This window comes from Mercenaria mercenaria, chromosome 11, assembly GCF_021730395.1.
Source record: "Mercenaria mercenaria strain notata chromosome 11, MADL_Memer_1, whole genome shotgun sequence".
Taxonomy (NCBI): Eukaryota; Metazoa; Mollusca; class Bivalvia; order Venerida; family Veneridae; genus Mercenaria; species Mercenaria mercenaria.
In genome coordinates this window covers 63985949-64002973 of record NC_069371.1, presented here as the reverse complement: position 1 = coordinate 64002973, position 17025 = coordinate 63985949, and the positions used below count along the sequence as shown (strand labels likewise).

The window sequence follows — 17025 nt, the reverse complement described above, 5'->3', positions numbered from 1 at the left end:
AGGGTCATGATGACCCTGGATCGCTCACCAGAGTAATATGTTTCAAATGTCAAACTGATGATTTTTAGAAATTTTTTGGAAAATTTTCCAATGTACAATCAAGTAACCCCTGGGGCGGGGCCAATTTTACCCCGGGGGTCATGATTTGAATAAAGTTTGTAGAAGTCGACTAGGCAATATTACACATCGAATATCTAAGATCTAGGCCTTCTGGTTTATTTTAAGCAAATTTATGAAGATTTCCCAATGTACAATAAAGTAAACCCTGGGGCTGGGTCAATTTGACCCTGGGGGGTCAAGATTTGAACAAATTTTGTAGAGGTCCACTAGGCAATGCTACATGTCGAATATCTAAGCTCTAGGCCTTCTGGTTTATTTTTAGAAAATATTGAAGATTTTCTATGTACAATCAAGTAACCCCATGGGGCGAGGCCAATTTGACCCTGGGGGTCATGATTTGAAGAAATTTTGTAGAGGTCCACTAGGCAATGCTACATGTCAAATATCTAAGACCTAGGCCTTTTGGTTTATTTTTAGAAATTTTTTGAAGATTTTCCTATGTAAAATCAAGTGACCCCTGGGGCGGGGTCAATTTTGACCCTGGCGTCATGATTTGAATAAATGTTGTAGAGGTCCACTAGGCAATGCTACATGTGAAATATCTAAGCTCTAGGCCTTCTGGTTTATTTTAAGAAAATTTTTGAAGATTTTCATATGTAAAATCAAGCGACCCCTAGGGCGGGGTCAATTTTGACCCCGGGGGTCATGATTTGAACAACTTTAGTAGAGGTCCACTAGGCAATGCTACATGTCAAATATCTAAGCTCTTGGGCTTCTGCTTTTTGAGAAGAAGATTTTTTAAGGTTTTCCTATGTAAAATCAAGTGACCCCTGGGGCGGGGTCAATTTTGACCCCGGGGGTCTGATCTGAACAAATTTTGTAGAGGTCCACTAGGCAATGCTACATGTGAAATATCTAAGACCTAGGCCTTCTGCTTTATTTTTAGAAATTTTTTGAAGATTTTCCTATGTAAAATCAAGTGACCCCTGGGGCGGGGTCAATTTTGACCCCGGGGTCATGATTTGAACAACTTTAGTAGAGGTCCATTAGGCAATGCTACATGTCAAATATCTAAGGTCTAGGGCTTCTGGTTTTCGAGAAGAAGATTTTTTAAGATTTTTCTATGTAAAATCAAGTGACCCCTGGGGCGGGGTCAATTTTGACCCCGGGGTCATGATTTGAACAAATTTGGTAGAGGTCCACTAGGCAATGCTTCACACCAAATATCTAAGCTCTAGGGCTTCTGGTTTTTGAGAAGAAGATTTTTAAAGTTTTTCCTTTCGGTTGCCATGGCAACCAGAGTTCTGCATGGAATTCAATTCTTTGAACAATTTTTAGAGAAGACCATCCAAGGAACATCCCTGTGAAGTTTCATCAAAATTGGCCTGTTGGTTTAGGAGGAGATGTTGTTTAAAGGAAAGTGTGGACGGACGGACGGACGACGGACGGACGGACGGACGGACGCCGGACGGTGAGCGATCACAATAGCTCACCCTGAGCACTTTGTGCTCTGGTGAGCTAAAAACGCACCCACGCTGTTAGGAATACTTGTAAGACAAAATATATCGGTGATTCATGTACAATACAACGGATATGAATGTATCTTTTAACTCTCTTTTCTCAGATATTTTAAATGGAAACAGTATTACGGTAATAGAACCGGATGCTAAATATGCCACTGTTCAGTTATGCATAACTAACTTATATACAGTTTGAGAAAACCCCTATTGTAAGTCCGCAGTACATGTCGAAGTAAGCTAAGAGATATTATAAGACAGAAGTGAAATCGAAAAGGGTGCCATAAACCATTTCAAAATCTGACCCGTGACCTTGACCATCAACTTACACAGGACCATTACTAGCTGGTCTGGTTTGAATATAAGGGCAATAATTAAAAATATCATGAACATGATATTGAGGAACTTACCAATAAAGTCGGTATCTGTTCACAGTAATCTTGACCTTTAGGATACCGAACCATAAACTATCAGAGGTACGTACGTCCCTTACCATGGCCAACCCTTCGTGAAGTATCTATAGATTGCCAACATTAAATTGCCCCTATCTGGTGTACGCTCGTATGATTTACTGACTAAAGGCTATGGTTAGGTTTAACAAACGTCCACTAGCGTACATTAAATGCGTGCGTACACTCATTGTGGCAGAATTAGTGCCGACCGAAGTTAGATGTCAATAGGGGAAGAAGTTAAGAAGACATGATGAAATTTAGAAACTTGCTGCAATACTTTAACCTACATGCAACAGCGGCCTGGGCGAGTAAAATTGCGCACCTTATACTTCGGACGGCTAAGCTAAATGCTACATCAATGTAGGGATAACACATTTTTACCGAGGGATTCTGAAGACGTAATTGACTATTTATGTACTACCTTACAAGTACAAAATACATAAATCTAGTCTCCCTCAAGCAATTCAACTAAAACTTGTCGGGTCGCATTTTTTTGTATATCAGTGAACATTTCTACCATGTTTTATTCTAATTCTCCAAACCATGGCTTAGATAAGGCGTGGGACAGACAGACATATGGACGACGCCATAATTATATCCTTCCGCCTTTGGCAGAGGATAATAAAGTCAAACATAGATATTACTCTTACACATAAGTTAAACATTTTTTTTCCTTTTACATAATGGTTTTGTACCATTTTAAATTTCTTTGAAGTCAATAAACAAAAAAATACAGATACTTTATTTCAGATAAAAATGCTTTATAAACATGTGTTTCATTTTGAAGTTTATCATGCTGTTTGAGATGCAGGAACATCATTTAAATTGTATACAGTCTGTATAAATGGTTTATTATGTAAACAAGTAACACAGTCTTCAGGTAGACTGTCTTCCATTTGTTCCAAAAGTTCCAACATGTCTTCCCTAGATCTATGGACTGGTCGCTGTCTTACCATTCTTACAGCTTCTCCCTGAAGAAAAAAAAAGAATTAAATATCCATATCTTTATGTTATCAAAACAGTTGAAATCCACTGCAGTACATAACTAAAAAGAGACACTAACTACTGTAAAACTGGCAGAAAACAATTGTCATATATTCAACTAAAATAATACGTTTGTGAGTTTGTTTGGGATTTAAATCCGTTTGTCAACAGTGTTTCAGTTATGTAAAGGTGGGCAGTTAATCTGACCAATGTTCCACGATTCTGTTCCTGTACAATCCTGTTCTCCACAAGTAATTGCCAACTTCTCCACATGAATCATAGGTGAAGGACGAATGATTTCAGACACACGTCTTAGTTTTATCAAATTGTGACTAGGAACACACCCCTTGCCTGGGGATCAAACTCGTGCCCCGTAATCCGTAGATTTGTGCTCTCCCTACTGATCTAATCAGACAGGCTTTGGAGAAGACAACAGAAAATATCAATAGTGGAGGTAAATATCTTCTGAAGGTTGTAGTAAATTCGGGAACCAGCTATATATCTAATGAAGATTGTAGTAAATTCGGGAACCAGCTATATATCTACTGAAGGTAGTAGTAAATTCTGGAACCAGCTATATATCTAATGAAGGTTGTAGTAAATTCGGGAACCAGCTATATATCTACTGAAGGTTGCAGTAAATTCGGGAACCAGCTATATATCTACTGTTGGTAGTAGTAAATTCTGGAACCAGCTATATATCTAATGAAGGTTGTAGTAAATTCGGGAACCAGCTATGTATCTACTGAAGGTTGTAGTACATTCAGGAACCAGCTATATATCTGCTGAAGGTTGAAGTAAATAAAGGAACAAGCTCAGCCTATATAACTGAGAAAACCCCTGGAAACGTCATTTGTCCATGCTTAGCAGTGAGACGAAATTAATTAAAACCATGTTATAGTCCTTGCTTGGCAGAAGGCTAAAAATACTTACCTGCAGGTAGAACGACACTTTAAGCGGCCTGGCTTTGTAAACTGTAGTAGCACCTGAATGTACAATGAGTTCTAGAATTTCCTGAAGATCTTTCACACCATACATGGGCATACAGGTGGCTAAGCCAACAATTTCCATCACATGCTGACTATCCTGGTCCATGTGGCATCGGATCTTGTATAAAATTGATAAGCATTTTTTTGTGTCTCGATAAAAATAGTTATTAAGTTATTATCTAAGCTTAAAGGAAAGTTTTTAAAAAGTTGCTATTATGATTTTGATAATAAAACCTGTAAAAAGATCCTTTGGAAGCATAGAATGAAACCAAGCAGAATAATAGCAGACTCAGTTTGACCTGTCTGTTCATGAGAGGTAATGAAATGTGCAACACCTTTCATGTCCTCTAGAACCTACTTAAGCGGAACTCTATTACACATATTTTGAATAGACTCCATGATCCCAAAGGACCAGAAAATATAACTTCACTGAATCCACACATTTAACTTTCAACTGAATCAATTAAGGATGACTACCCATAATAGGCATCAATTTCACCAACAGCGTACATACAACTTGGTAAAGTAAGCTTTGAAAATGTCAAACGGTAGAAATAAGGTGACAAGTTATATAGTGACAGAAGTTCTCAAAAATTTTCTTTAAATTACTTCCCCTGATCATTTTGGTTTTTCATGAGTTATCTCTCCTGAAAACTAGAAAAACTGATTTTCTCCTTTTCTCTATGGGGAATTTCTAGATTTCTTTTTGATATTTGTATCAGAATCATACAATGCAGCTTTCTATCGCAAATAATTTTCGAAACTTAAGTTCAAATTCTCATAATCAAAGAAATTGTATATTTCCCATAGGCATCAATGTTAACTTCAATACCGATTATCTCCCCCAAAAATGAAAAAATTTGAAAAATCTCTCGGTAAAACGTTTTTAATTTTGAATGTCTTTAAAGTGACCAAATTTCATTTAAATATTTTCATCCAGTTACAAGATATGAAATATGGCAATTACACTATGTTTCCTTAAATCAAGAGCCATAAGAATAATTTGTGGACTGTCTGAAATCAAAACAAGATACACTTCTAAAACTGTAAAGGTTGCTAAGCCATTACTTGCCTTTGTTCCGAACTCATGGTAATACATACCTCAATACCATTGGCTTTTAATCTTTTGTCTTCAATGTAAACATATGTTTGAACTGTTTTAGATGGAACCATGTCCAGCAACATCTGATACAGCTCTGTACTACCAAGGGAACTAAAATATACAAAATATATACCTGTTCCCTGTCAAATTATTATATGTGAGGCCAGAATCCAACTAGCTTACAAAAGGTCAGCATTTCTAAGAGCACAGAACTTAGTATAATCAGATTGGGTCTTCTGCCAAAATAAATGCTGCTAAGCATATGATCTTATGTGTTGATCAAGTTTTGACCAAAAATGTAATACAAGAAAATAATAACATGTTTAATGAACAATATGACTGTAGATCTATAATGAAGATAGATTCTATGGTTAGTAAGATTGTCGCAGACATTACTATAGTCATAACAGGCACAAAATAAAATACAAGAGTTGTAAGTAAAACAAATATGTCCCCACCATGGCTGTATCTTGTAACTATGGCAACATGCCTTTCGTATGATGTATCCTTGACTTTTGATCCAATCATCTCAAAAACTGCTGACTACATGTTAACATCCCCATAAAGTTTTGAAGCTTTATGCTAATTTTTCCTAAACAACTGATTTGAAACCATTTTCAGTCTAAAGCCACTGTTACCTCTGCTTCAGACCTACTGATCCCTATAAGAACCAGGCGCATCTACTTACCACAGGCAATCATCATATGAGCAGCGCCATGAGAAAACCAACATAGTGGCTTTGCGACCAGCATGGATCCAGACCAGCCTGCGCATCCGCGCCGCGCAGGCTGGTCTGGATCCATGCTGTTCGCTTTCAAAGCCTATTTGAATTAAAGATACTGTTAGTGAACAGCATGGATCCTGACCAGACTGCGCGGATGCGCAGGCTGGTCTGGATCCATGCTGGTCGCAAAGCCACTATGTTGGTTTTCTCATGGCACGGCTCAAATGGACTCTAGGCCAACAAGTTCTTTAGTTATTGGGTGGAAATTAAGTCTCAAATTCACTGTGACCTTGACCTTTGACCAACAGAATCTTTAAGCAATGTGGTTCATCTACTGACCACATATAATCATCCTATAAAGTCTGAGGTTTGTGGGACAACTCAATCTCTTATTACTGATCAGAAACTAAAAGGTCTACCAACCAACTGGCAGTTGAACAGACGGACTGGCAGATCAACAATGAGCAAAACCATATATCCCTCTTCTTATATAAAGAATTTATTTTAGGTCGATTGTGAAGGAAGTTCTACAACTTATATTAATCACTCTTTACACCTCATACCTGAAGGAATCCATCACCACGAGGGTATGAGAGAAGAGGCCAGTTTCCCTTTTAATGCTGAGCGCCAAGCAAGGGAGCTACTGGTACCATTTTTCACGTCTTTGGTATGACGCAGGTGGGATCGAAACTAAGACCTCCCGCACTCGAAGGGGACACTCTACCACTAGGCTATCGAGGCGGTAATCTCTCTTCTCTGAAAGGGCATAAATATACTAGATACTAGACTGGCTCCCATCACTATGTTTGTTCTTATTTACATACTTAAAGGTTTATTCATTAAGAGGGATGTAACTCCAGCAGGTTGTATACCTTTCATTAAGTCCTATGGAATTTTCAAGTTTAGTCACTGGGATTATGTGGTTCTCCATCAATTCTCTATGAAGCAATGTCTCCTCCACGCGATGAGGGTTAATAATTTGTATCTTGTTACCATGGCAACACACCCAGCTGTTATAGAACTTCAAAGGACCAATGAGCTTCAAGGTAGTTTGTTGCTGGGTTTGACTTAAATAAAGATTGTCATGTCTTTATGATACAAGAATAACAAAAGAACTCTTTGCGAAAATGACGAAAACTGACTTTCAATATTTAAAGTATACATATGTGAAGTTGAGACTTAAGCTTATTTATACAGAGACAAGATTCCTCTTAAATTTGTCACATAAGATAGAAAAAAGTTCTACTGCACCCGACATATTCTTATAACACCAAACAGTTGTCTTAAAAAACAACTTTCAAGACAACTTGTTGGTGCTAAAGATACATTTCCAACACACATCTTTATTCAAACTCATTATATTTGATGGAACTCCTAAGATGGCATACTTAAGTAACTGTTTGAAATTCTGAATCAAGCCATCATTTTTTTGTGAATTTCCTCAGTTTTTAAATCCAAGAATAAGTTACATACTATTATAACTATCTCAGTAAGAGTGTCCTGAAGGCCCTATATTGTTCTCCTGACCTAGTTGTTACCCCAGATAACCTAGTACATAATTTGGCCTATATTTCATAGACAGATCATTTTGATCATGTTCTATGTAAATCAGATAGATCATTAACCAAGTTTTACAATGTTTGACCTAGTGACATAGTTTTTGACCTAAGGTACTGCACTTTTGAACTTGACCTAAATTTCATACAGACAAATATAATGACAAGGATTTATGACGATCAACAGCTGATTTTTGGCCTTGACCGAGATATTATACCCATAAACATTTTAAACAAGTTTGATGAACATTTGATAAGAACTACCCAAGTAACAGAAGGGATGCTTTCAATTTTCAGAATTTTAAGTAATTCAAGGGCCATAACTCTAAAACAATCCAGCTGGTTATTGAATCTTGGCCAGAATACCTCATGTTTCACAAGGGTAAATCAGGGTTTTCCCTAGACTTTTCAAAATGGGGGACATATGTCCCCCTAAGATTAGAATTTAGCGGTCATTTGAAATTTCAAGGGGACATAGTACTTAAAGTAATGCATATGTAATGTTGTATATGTTATCTATATAATTGGTTTGTTAGGAAGATCCTATGATTATTATTATTCTAGTCTTGTCTGATTTGATCCGACATTTCACATGTAAAATATTAGTCTTGTCTTAGAGCAGGTACTGTAAGGCTGACACACTTAGATTGTTATTTTACTTTTTTTCTCTCTTTAAGAGTGGCAAATTGTCTTGCAGCTGCTAAAAAGTGAATTCTTTAAGATGATTTAGATTGATCATCATAGAAAGTATGATTTCACAATGTAAACATAAAGGCGAGAATTACTGAACTGAACAGTTTGAAAAAAAAAGTTTCAAATTCATAAATTGATATTTTTTGTATTTACAAAGTAAATGTTTCATTTTCAAGTAACTTACGCACCTAAAATTGACAAATCTTTTCACATGATTGAACGTTCGAATCGGATTCACCGCTGAAGAATTCTGCATCATGTTTGTGTGTTTGCAATATCTCGCACAAGTATTAGCAGCGATAAAATCCTAAAAGTTATCGAATAATGCCGGTCAGCTGACCAATTTGCTACTTTTGATTGGTTTGCTAAAATAAGACTCTATTTTTAGTTACGAAAAAAAAACAACACATTTTCTGAAAATGAGACTGAAATTCTCCATTGGTTGAATTGGACTAAGTTGTTACAACTGCGCCATTGATGGCATAAAGTAACGATTTTTTTGGGTCATTTCAGGCAAAAATGCACCAAAACGCAGGATTTTGTGTGTCAGGGAAAACCCTGGTAAATAAAGTCCTATGATGGCCCATGAAGAAAAATATTTTAATACCATTTGCACAATGAATATGGTGATATACTAACTGCAAGCAATCTAATATATTTTGAAAGTTCAAAAGGCTCCGACAACAAATTGTGACTTATTTTGCAATATGAAATTAAACTGTTTGGACAAAACTGTCTAAAATGTACAATGGCAAACATATCAAGTCAGTCATTGTCTTAATTTTTTCTTCTCTTTTATAATGAAATATTTCACATACCAATGAATAAATTGGTAAAAAACTAGAGCTGCTTTTGAGAAAAGCGCATGTCTCCCACAACTGCCTAATCATCTGAAAAGTTACATAAACTTCAGGATTAAGTTTTGGTTCAGAAAAGTACACTTCAGGAGTAAGTTTTGGTTCAATAATTCAAAGGGCCACTCTGTTCAGTAAGTTTTGGTTTAGTGATTCAAAGTGGACTTGGATGAATGGTTCAGTAAGTTTTGGTTTAGTGATTCAAAGTGGACTTGGATGAGTGGTTCGGATCAGTTATTCAGGGCTATAATTCCGAATTGCCTGGGCCGATTTGGCTATTTATCAAACTTGGCCGAGGACTTATTTGCAAACACATTTCGTTCAAGTTTGGTGAAGATTGCATGAGAAATGTTTAACTTAGAGTGTGGACAAGATCTGTGACAGACAGACACACAACCGGATGGACAGGAGTGAACCAATATGTCTCCCACCGCAGTGGTGGGGGAGACATATAATTAAAGACTTACCTTTGCCTCAGCCCTGACATGTAAAGGTGCTGAAGCTTTTCCAGACAAAATGGAAGTTTCATTGACTTAACAGGTATACTCTGTACTGGGGTAGACTTTTTACTTGAAGCCAACAGCTGTTCTTTGATGCTTGGAGTACCAGTTACCTATAAATAACAAGCAAAAAACATGTTATCAGCACAAACAGTACGGATATGCACTGATCTGGATCCATAATGGTTACTATGCCGGCATTCAATTATTGTTGTCTCTATACCAGTTTATTTGGAGGTTTTGTAATCTATTCATGAACAATGACTTAGTACTGTTAACAAGAGCTGTCAGTGGACAGCACACTCGACTATTCTCAGTACTTGATATTACAAGAGCTGTCAGTGGACAGCGCGCTCGACTATTCTCAGTGCTTGATAGTATAATATAAGCAATGAGTAAAACTTTAACATTACAATAAGCATATTCTAAGTCGAAAAGGGGCCATAATTCAGTCAAAATGCTTGATAGAGTTGCCTCCTCCTTTTTACAGACTGGGGTCATGATGGTAAACAAGTATGCAAAATATGAAAGCAATATCTCAATGGACTTTGCAAATATTTGGGGTGGTACGCAAACTTTAACATTTATTCTAAGTCAAAAAGGGGCCATAATTCAGTCAAAATGCTTGATAGAGTTGCCTCCTAATTTTTACAGACTGGGGTCATGATGGTAAACAAGTATGCAAAATATGAAAGCAATATCTCAATGGACTTTGAAAATATTTGGGGTGGTACGCAAACTTTAACATTTATTCTAAGTCGAAAAGAGGCCATAATTCAGTCAAAATGCTTGATAGAGTTGCCTCCTACTTTTTACAGACTGGGGTCATGATGGTAAACAAGTATGCAAAATATAAAAGCAATATCTCAATGGACTTTGAAAATATTTGGGGTGGTACGCAAACTTTAACATTTGTGTGACGCTCACGCTAACGCCGGGGCGAGTAGGATAGCTCCCCTATTGTCCCCTATTCTTCAAATAGTCGAGCTAATAATATAAGCAATGAGTAAAACTTTAACATTACAATAAGCATATTCTAAGTCAAAAAGGGACCATAATTCAGTCAAAATGCTTGATAGAGTTACCTCCTCCTTTTTACAGACTAGGGTCATGATGGTAAACAAGTATGCAAAATATGAAAGCAATATCTCAATGGACTTTGAAAATATTTGGGGTGTCACGATAACTTTAACATATATTCTAAGTCGAAAAGGGGCCATAATTCAGTCAAAATGCTTGATAGAGTTACCTCCTCCTTTTTACAGACTGGGGTCATGATGGTAAACAAGTATGCAAAATATGAAAGCAATATCTCAATGGACTTTGAAAATATTTGGGGTGGTACGCAAACTTTAACATTTATTCAAAGTCGAAAAGGGGCCATAATTCAGTCAAAACGCTTGATAGAGTTGCCTCCTCCTTTTTACAGACTGGGGTCATGATGGTAAACAAGTATGCAAAATATGAAAGCAATATCTCAAAGGACTTTGAAAATATTTGGGGTGGTAAGCAAACTTGTGACGCTAACGCTCATGCTCACGCCGACGCCGGGGCAAGTAGGATAGCTCCCCTAATCTTCGAATAGTCGAGCTAAAAATTGTCGCCACAATTTTTTGTTTAACTGACAAAATGAAACTGAAATACTTATAAAACAAGTGGGCCATGACGGCTCTAGATCGATCACCTGAGTTTCATAGCTTTAACAGGCTGGAGCGTGTGCAACTTTGGAAGAGGACCATTATATGCTATGGGTGTCAAACATTCCAGAGACAGTTTGATTTATTTATATAAATTAGCTGATGACGAACACATTAAACACTATATGGTTCCTAAATCTTTAGATTTGACAGAAAAAATACACACAGAGACAACTGCCGCAAGCTGAGGGTGTTTTGGAAGGATGGTTAACTGCATGAGATGATAAGAAGTTGCTGAAAGGTATTTCTATATTCAGCTCTAGTGGCCTCAAAAAACGTGGCCGGGTGCCTCCATTTCAACAAGTTTGGAAACGTCCTTACAATGATGCTACAAAACAAATTGAGTGAAGATCCATTAAGCCTTTCACGAGAAAGTTTTTTAAAGGTTTTTCTATTTTTACCCCTAACAGCCCCTAAACGGTCAAAGCGCCGCCATTTGAAAAAAATTTTGAGAGGACCTTATAATAATGCTACAGACAGAAACTGATGAAAATCCATCAAATTGTTCAAAAGAAAAGATTGTTTAATGGTATTTCTATTTGTAGCTCTAGTGGCCCCTTAAAGGGGTCAAGTGCCCCCATCTGGAAAATTTGAGAGCAGACTTTACAATGATGCTACAAACCAAGTTTAATGAACATCCATCAAGCAGTTCATGAGAAGCAGTTTATAGGTATTTCTATTTTTAGCACTAGTGACCCCTAAAAGGAGTCAAGCCCATGCATTTGAATAAATTTGGGACAGGACCTTATGATGCTGCAGAATAACTTTGATGCAGATCAATCAAGCAGTTCATGAGAAGAAGTTGTTTACAGGTACTTCTAGTTTTAGCTCTAACTGTATCTAAAAGGGTCCAGGTCATCCCCATTTGATAAAACTGCCAGGATGTTACTGACAAAGTCTGGTGCAATTCTGACCAGTAGTTTCAGAGGAGATGTCATCTGAAGAGAAGTGTTTGTTTGTTTCGTTTTGTTGGGTTTAATGTCGCACTGACGCAGATACAGGTCTTACGGCAACTTTCCAGCTTTGATGGAGGAGGAAGACCCTAGGTGCCCCTCTGTGCATTATTTCATCACAGTCGGGGACCTGGGTACAACCACTGAACTTCCGTAAGCCAGCTTGATGGCTTCCAAACATGAAGAATTCAATGCCCCGAGTGAGGCTCGAACCCACATCGATGAGTGATTTTAAGTCAGAGACCATTACCACTTTGCCATGGAGGTCCCCTGAAGGAAAGTGTGGACCAACTGCCAGATGGGACAGATGAACGAAGGATAGGGAGCGATCACAACAGCTCATCCCTTCTCCAGTGAGCTAAAAAATTAATGACAATTAACAGAACAAAACAAAGAGCAAACATGTTTTAGAACTTGTATGCAACTGATAAAGGGAACAGATTGGAACCAGATAAGACTGAGTTGATGTGCAGGCTGATCTGGATCCACACCGATCTCAACGTCTTAACTGCGGCACTCTTTATTATTTTCAATGAACTGACCCTCTAGTCTAATGTTCAATCCATAAAATCCTCAATACGGTTTTAAAGAATTTCTACTTAAATTTGTAAGTTATACACCACAGTGCAGATATGTTTATATCTGTTCAGAAACTTTTTTTGAATTTCAGAGTGTTTTTTTTTTTTAAGAGTCACCTTGAATCATTTGAACTGTATGATCTAAAAATGTATTTTTCATACAAAAATCCCTGTGTTAAATATGTTGGCCCCCTAAAAGTTCATTTACTTGTCAAAATATTACCGATTCAAAAGTAAATAAAAAAGTATTTTCTAAAAAAGTATTTATGAAGACACTTACAGGCTGAAGCCTCCTGTCTAGTTTCTGTGCCAATTTTTTCTGTTCCGATACCTTTTTCTTCAGGTCCTGAACTTGTGTTTTACCTGCATCTACGAACTGTTTCTTGTCAAGATCAGGTAACTGCTGCCAGAGTTGTCTAACTTTATTGGTGATCTCATCATAGCTGGAATCTGGGTTATCCTCTAGCACTGAATGTAATCAAATGTTTCTTAACAAATGGGTGTGTTATAGATATAGAACACACTGAAGAAGTATTCTAACCCTTAACCCTTAACCTGCTATATTTCTATAATGAACTTGTCCATCATTCAATTTGGACAGTACCATTAACTGTAACAAGAGTGCCAGAATGTCACAATATACGCCCGTCACAGCAAATTTGTTTACCTGTATTTGCAAATGGAATTTTAAATTTCTAGTTGTTTACAATGTTTTTTTTTAGAAATTATTGTAATTCTTTTATTTTTCTAAGTCCACAAAAAAAATCCTTACCAGGTAGAGATACCTTAAAATACACCCAAAATTTGAAAGTAACATCAATGTTGTACCACAGAAAAGTGGTCTTGGTTTTTCCCTAGGGTCAATTATAAAAAAGTTACAATGTAAGTTATTTATAGTAACAACTAAGGGAAGTTAATCTTTAAAGAGAGAAAAAAAAAAAAAAAAATTACAAGTCCATACAAAAATCCTTACCAGGTAGAGATAGCTCAAAATACACCTCAGAATTGGATGTAACATGCATGTTGTACTACAGAAAAAGGGGCTCGATTTTCCCCTACGATTTGTAATGAAAAAGTTACAATATAAGCTATTTATAGTAACAGCAAAGGGAAGTAATTCAAAAGAAGGGACCAGTGCATGACATTCCGTCTCATGATGGTGTACAATTGTGCAAAGTTACATCAAAATCCCTCCATGCATGAAGAAGAAATGCTCCGGACAAAGTTTTCATTCTTGTATCCTTGACCTCTAAGTGCGACCTTGACCTAACCCCTAGGGACCTGGTTCTTGTGCATGACATTCCGTCTCATGATGGTGAACAATTGTGCCAAGCTACATCAAAGTCCTTTCATGCATGAAGAAGATATGCTCCGGACAAAGTTTTCATTCTTGTATCCTTTGACCTCTAAGTGTGACCTTGACCTTAGACCTAGGGACCTGGTTCTTGCGCATGACACTCCCTCTCATTATGGTGAACAACTGTGCCAAGCTACATCAAAATCCTTCCATGCATGAAGAAGATATGCTCCGGACAAAGTCATTCTTGAATTTTTCATTCTTGTATCCTTTGACCTCTAAGTGTGACCTTGACCTTAGACCTAGGGACCTGGTTTTTGCGCATGACACTCCGTCTCATGATGATGAACAATTGTGCCAACTTTCATCAAAATCCCTCCATGCATGAAGAAGATATGCTCCGGACAAAGTCATTCTTGAATTTGACCTTTAACCTCTAAGTGTGACCTTGACCTTAGACCTAGGGACCTGGTTCTTGTGCATGACACTCCGTCTCATGATGGTGAACAACTGTGCCAAGTTTCATCAAAATCCCTCCATGCATGTAGAAGATATGCTCCGGACAAGGTCTGTGGACGCCGCCCGCCCGCCCGCCAGGGGCGTTCCCATAATACGTCTTGTTTTTCAAACGGGCGTATAAAAATGGGTGCTTACCAAATAGATACTAACTAATGGCGAACAGTGCAGACCATGATCAGACTGCACGGAGGTGCAGGCTGATCATGATCTACACTGGTTGCAAAGGCAGAATCAATCGCATCCAGCATGGTAAGGGTTAAAGACCTATCATTTTCATATCTGAAAAGTTGCATGATTTCTTTCTATTATCTTTGGTCTTGACTATTATGGATGTTACACCTGTTACATGAGAAATGTTTCACAACAAGAAAAAATCAGCAAGAGCATATGTTATAGTCATATTTCCTTCTTTGGAATTATGCTACTGTGTTTTGGTAATTAGATTGCCTAATTAAATTTCGAAATATACTACACACAATTCTGTAAAAAATACATAATTTTAATAATATTTTTAAGGAAAAGAAATCTTTTTACAATTGTATAATTAAATGAAACTGTGCATGTTGTTAATTGACATTTGAGTATTATATGGTCAATAAAAAGAAGATGTCTAGGTGTACAATTTTTGAGATATTTGCCAATTTGCCAATGACTCAAGAGATCCTCAAAACTTCACTTTTATTTGAAGGCATCATTTTGAATTATTTCACTTATCAACATTTTTCATCTTTTCTATCCTTAGAAAAAAACCTATGTTTTTATAGATGTATACATGGGATGATGTTTTCATGCCAAATTATTATCCCCGGTGTATGCCAGGTCCAAACTTTATTCTATGTTACCTCGGTAAATGATATCACACCACGACTTCCGTTATCAGTTTTTGTTTGATATGCAGCTCAAATATTTCATTTACCTTTTGGTCTCATTTCCTTTGAGAATGCCAGGAATCCCAGTGAATATTTTTCAGCAGAACTTTTCCCAACCATATCATATAGTTTAGGCTGGTCAAACTGAAAATGTAAAGTTTGAACTTATTTCTTCAATTTAACTGCAGGACTATCGTTACATTCAAATCTCACAGGAGAAAAACAAAATGATACAGGTCTAAAACTTTAAGTTTTGACTGCAGATGTTTTCATCTGTCATCACAGATCTGCTGTTATGCTCATCAAAGCATTTTTCAGGCATGTTATTTTGTTTTTATTAGGTTTAATGACACTCTGTAACAATTATAGGTCATATGGACATTTGCCAGCTTTGATGGTGGCGTTATACCCCAGATGTTCCACCATGAATTATTTCATCCAGGGATCATCCTAGGTCAAAATTTTAGGGAGAAGTGACTTCTCCCTCCACAGAATTTAGGGAGAAGTTGAGGAATTTAAGGAGAAGAATCGGCATAGCATTCAGTTTCCTGCCTATATATATTCACTTTCTATGGGTCTAGCTGTAACTTATAAACAGTAATTATTTAAGGAAATTGATTCTTGCATTATCATTTTCATGAATTTCTAAATAAAGTATAATCTTAACCATGAAAAAGTCTCCTTTAAATTTTTATCCGAAATTTACATGTCCGAAACTCTTAAATTTAACAGGTGCACGTTCAAAACGCCGTGAAATTTTTCATTCATGTTTCGATTCTCGTGCTTTTATAATGCCTGAACTTTGCATCAACTTGTTCAGATTTATACATTTAATTTAATTATTTAGTTATTTTTTCGAAAATAATACCAAACTCGTAGGTAATGGCAATCTTTTTACAATATTTTTTGACGTCCGCGAAATCATTTTTTATCAACAGTACCTAGGGCTGTCATTGATTGGGTCTTAGGCGTATCGACGATACCGATATATCAGAAGACAAATATCGACGATACATCGATATATCGATTATTAAGTTAGATTAACGACATATTTGTTCATATGATACTATATACCTTCCTGTAAATGCTATTTTAAGTTTTATTGCCTAATTTCCATATTTCTGTTTGATTGTGTTGTATTTGCATTTATGAAATAAAAGAAATACATAAAAATTAATAACATCTTTCATTTTTATTTTGCCTTCACTCCTTTTTTTGCATTTATCCAAGTTTACAACTTTGTGAACTTTAGTTGTTTTTTAGGGTCTGCGTGTTTATTTGGGTAGTTTTTTTCCTCCTTAAAATATCGATTTTTGAAAATGGGAATCGATCATCGATCGACAAAAAAATATCGTTGATACATCGATATCGTTTCTATCGATGACAGCCCTAACAGTACCCGAGCAATTCATTTACAGAAATTGACCGTAATCATGGTAACTGAAATAAATTTTGATGTAATCTTTAATAAAATAAAAGAATAATATACAATTGTTGCATAAGATCATGCTCTCGTTAAGTTTATCGGCTTTTTACACGCCGATTGAAAATTTTCAAAATGGCAGCGGCTTACAATACTATTGATCGACACTGTGGGATATTAACGCTACGATTGGCTGAAGTTTGACAGGCGAGTAGGCGGGGTTGACTATGGATTTATCGATAATTTAATCTAGAATAT

At 36.7% G+C, this 17025-nt stretch overlaps 1 protein-coding gene across 1 annotated transcript in view; it reads right to left on the bottom strand.

Moving 5' to 3' along the window:
• Nucleotides 1-2755: 2755 nt before the first annotated feature.
• Nucleotides 2756-17025, bottom strand: part of LOC123532010 (PMS1 protein homolog 1-like) — a 36878-nt gene continuing 22608 nt past the window's right edge. Inside the window, exons 8-14 of the mRNA XM_053517578.1 lie at nucleotides 15392-15488; nucleotides 12940-13127; nucleotides 9399-9544; nucleotides 6701-6895; nucleotides 5104-5215; nucleotides 3947-4120; nucleotides 2756-3000 (exon numbers count right to left, since the gene is read on the bottom strand). Of these exons, the coding sequence (XP_053373553.1) occupies nucleotides 2821-3000; nucleotides 3947-4120; nucleotides 5104-5215; nucleotides 6701-6895; nucleotides 9399-9544; nucleotides 12940-13127; nucleotides 15392-15488 (1092 nt within the window). The 3' untranslated portion in view covers nucleotides 2756-2820. The remainder of the gene's footprint in view (nucleotides 3001-3946; nucleotides 4121-5103; nucleotides 5216-6700; nucleotides 6896-9398; nucleotides 9545-12939; nucleotides 13128-15391; nucleotides 15489-17025) is intronic.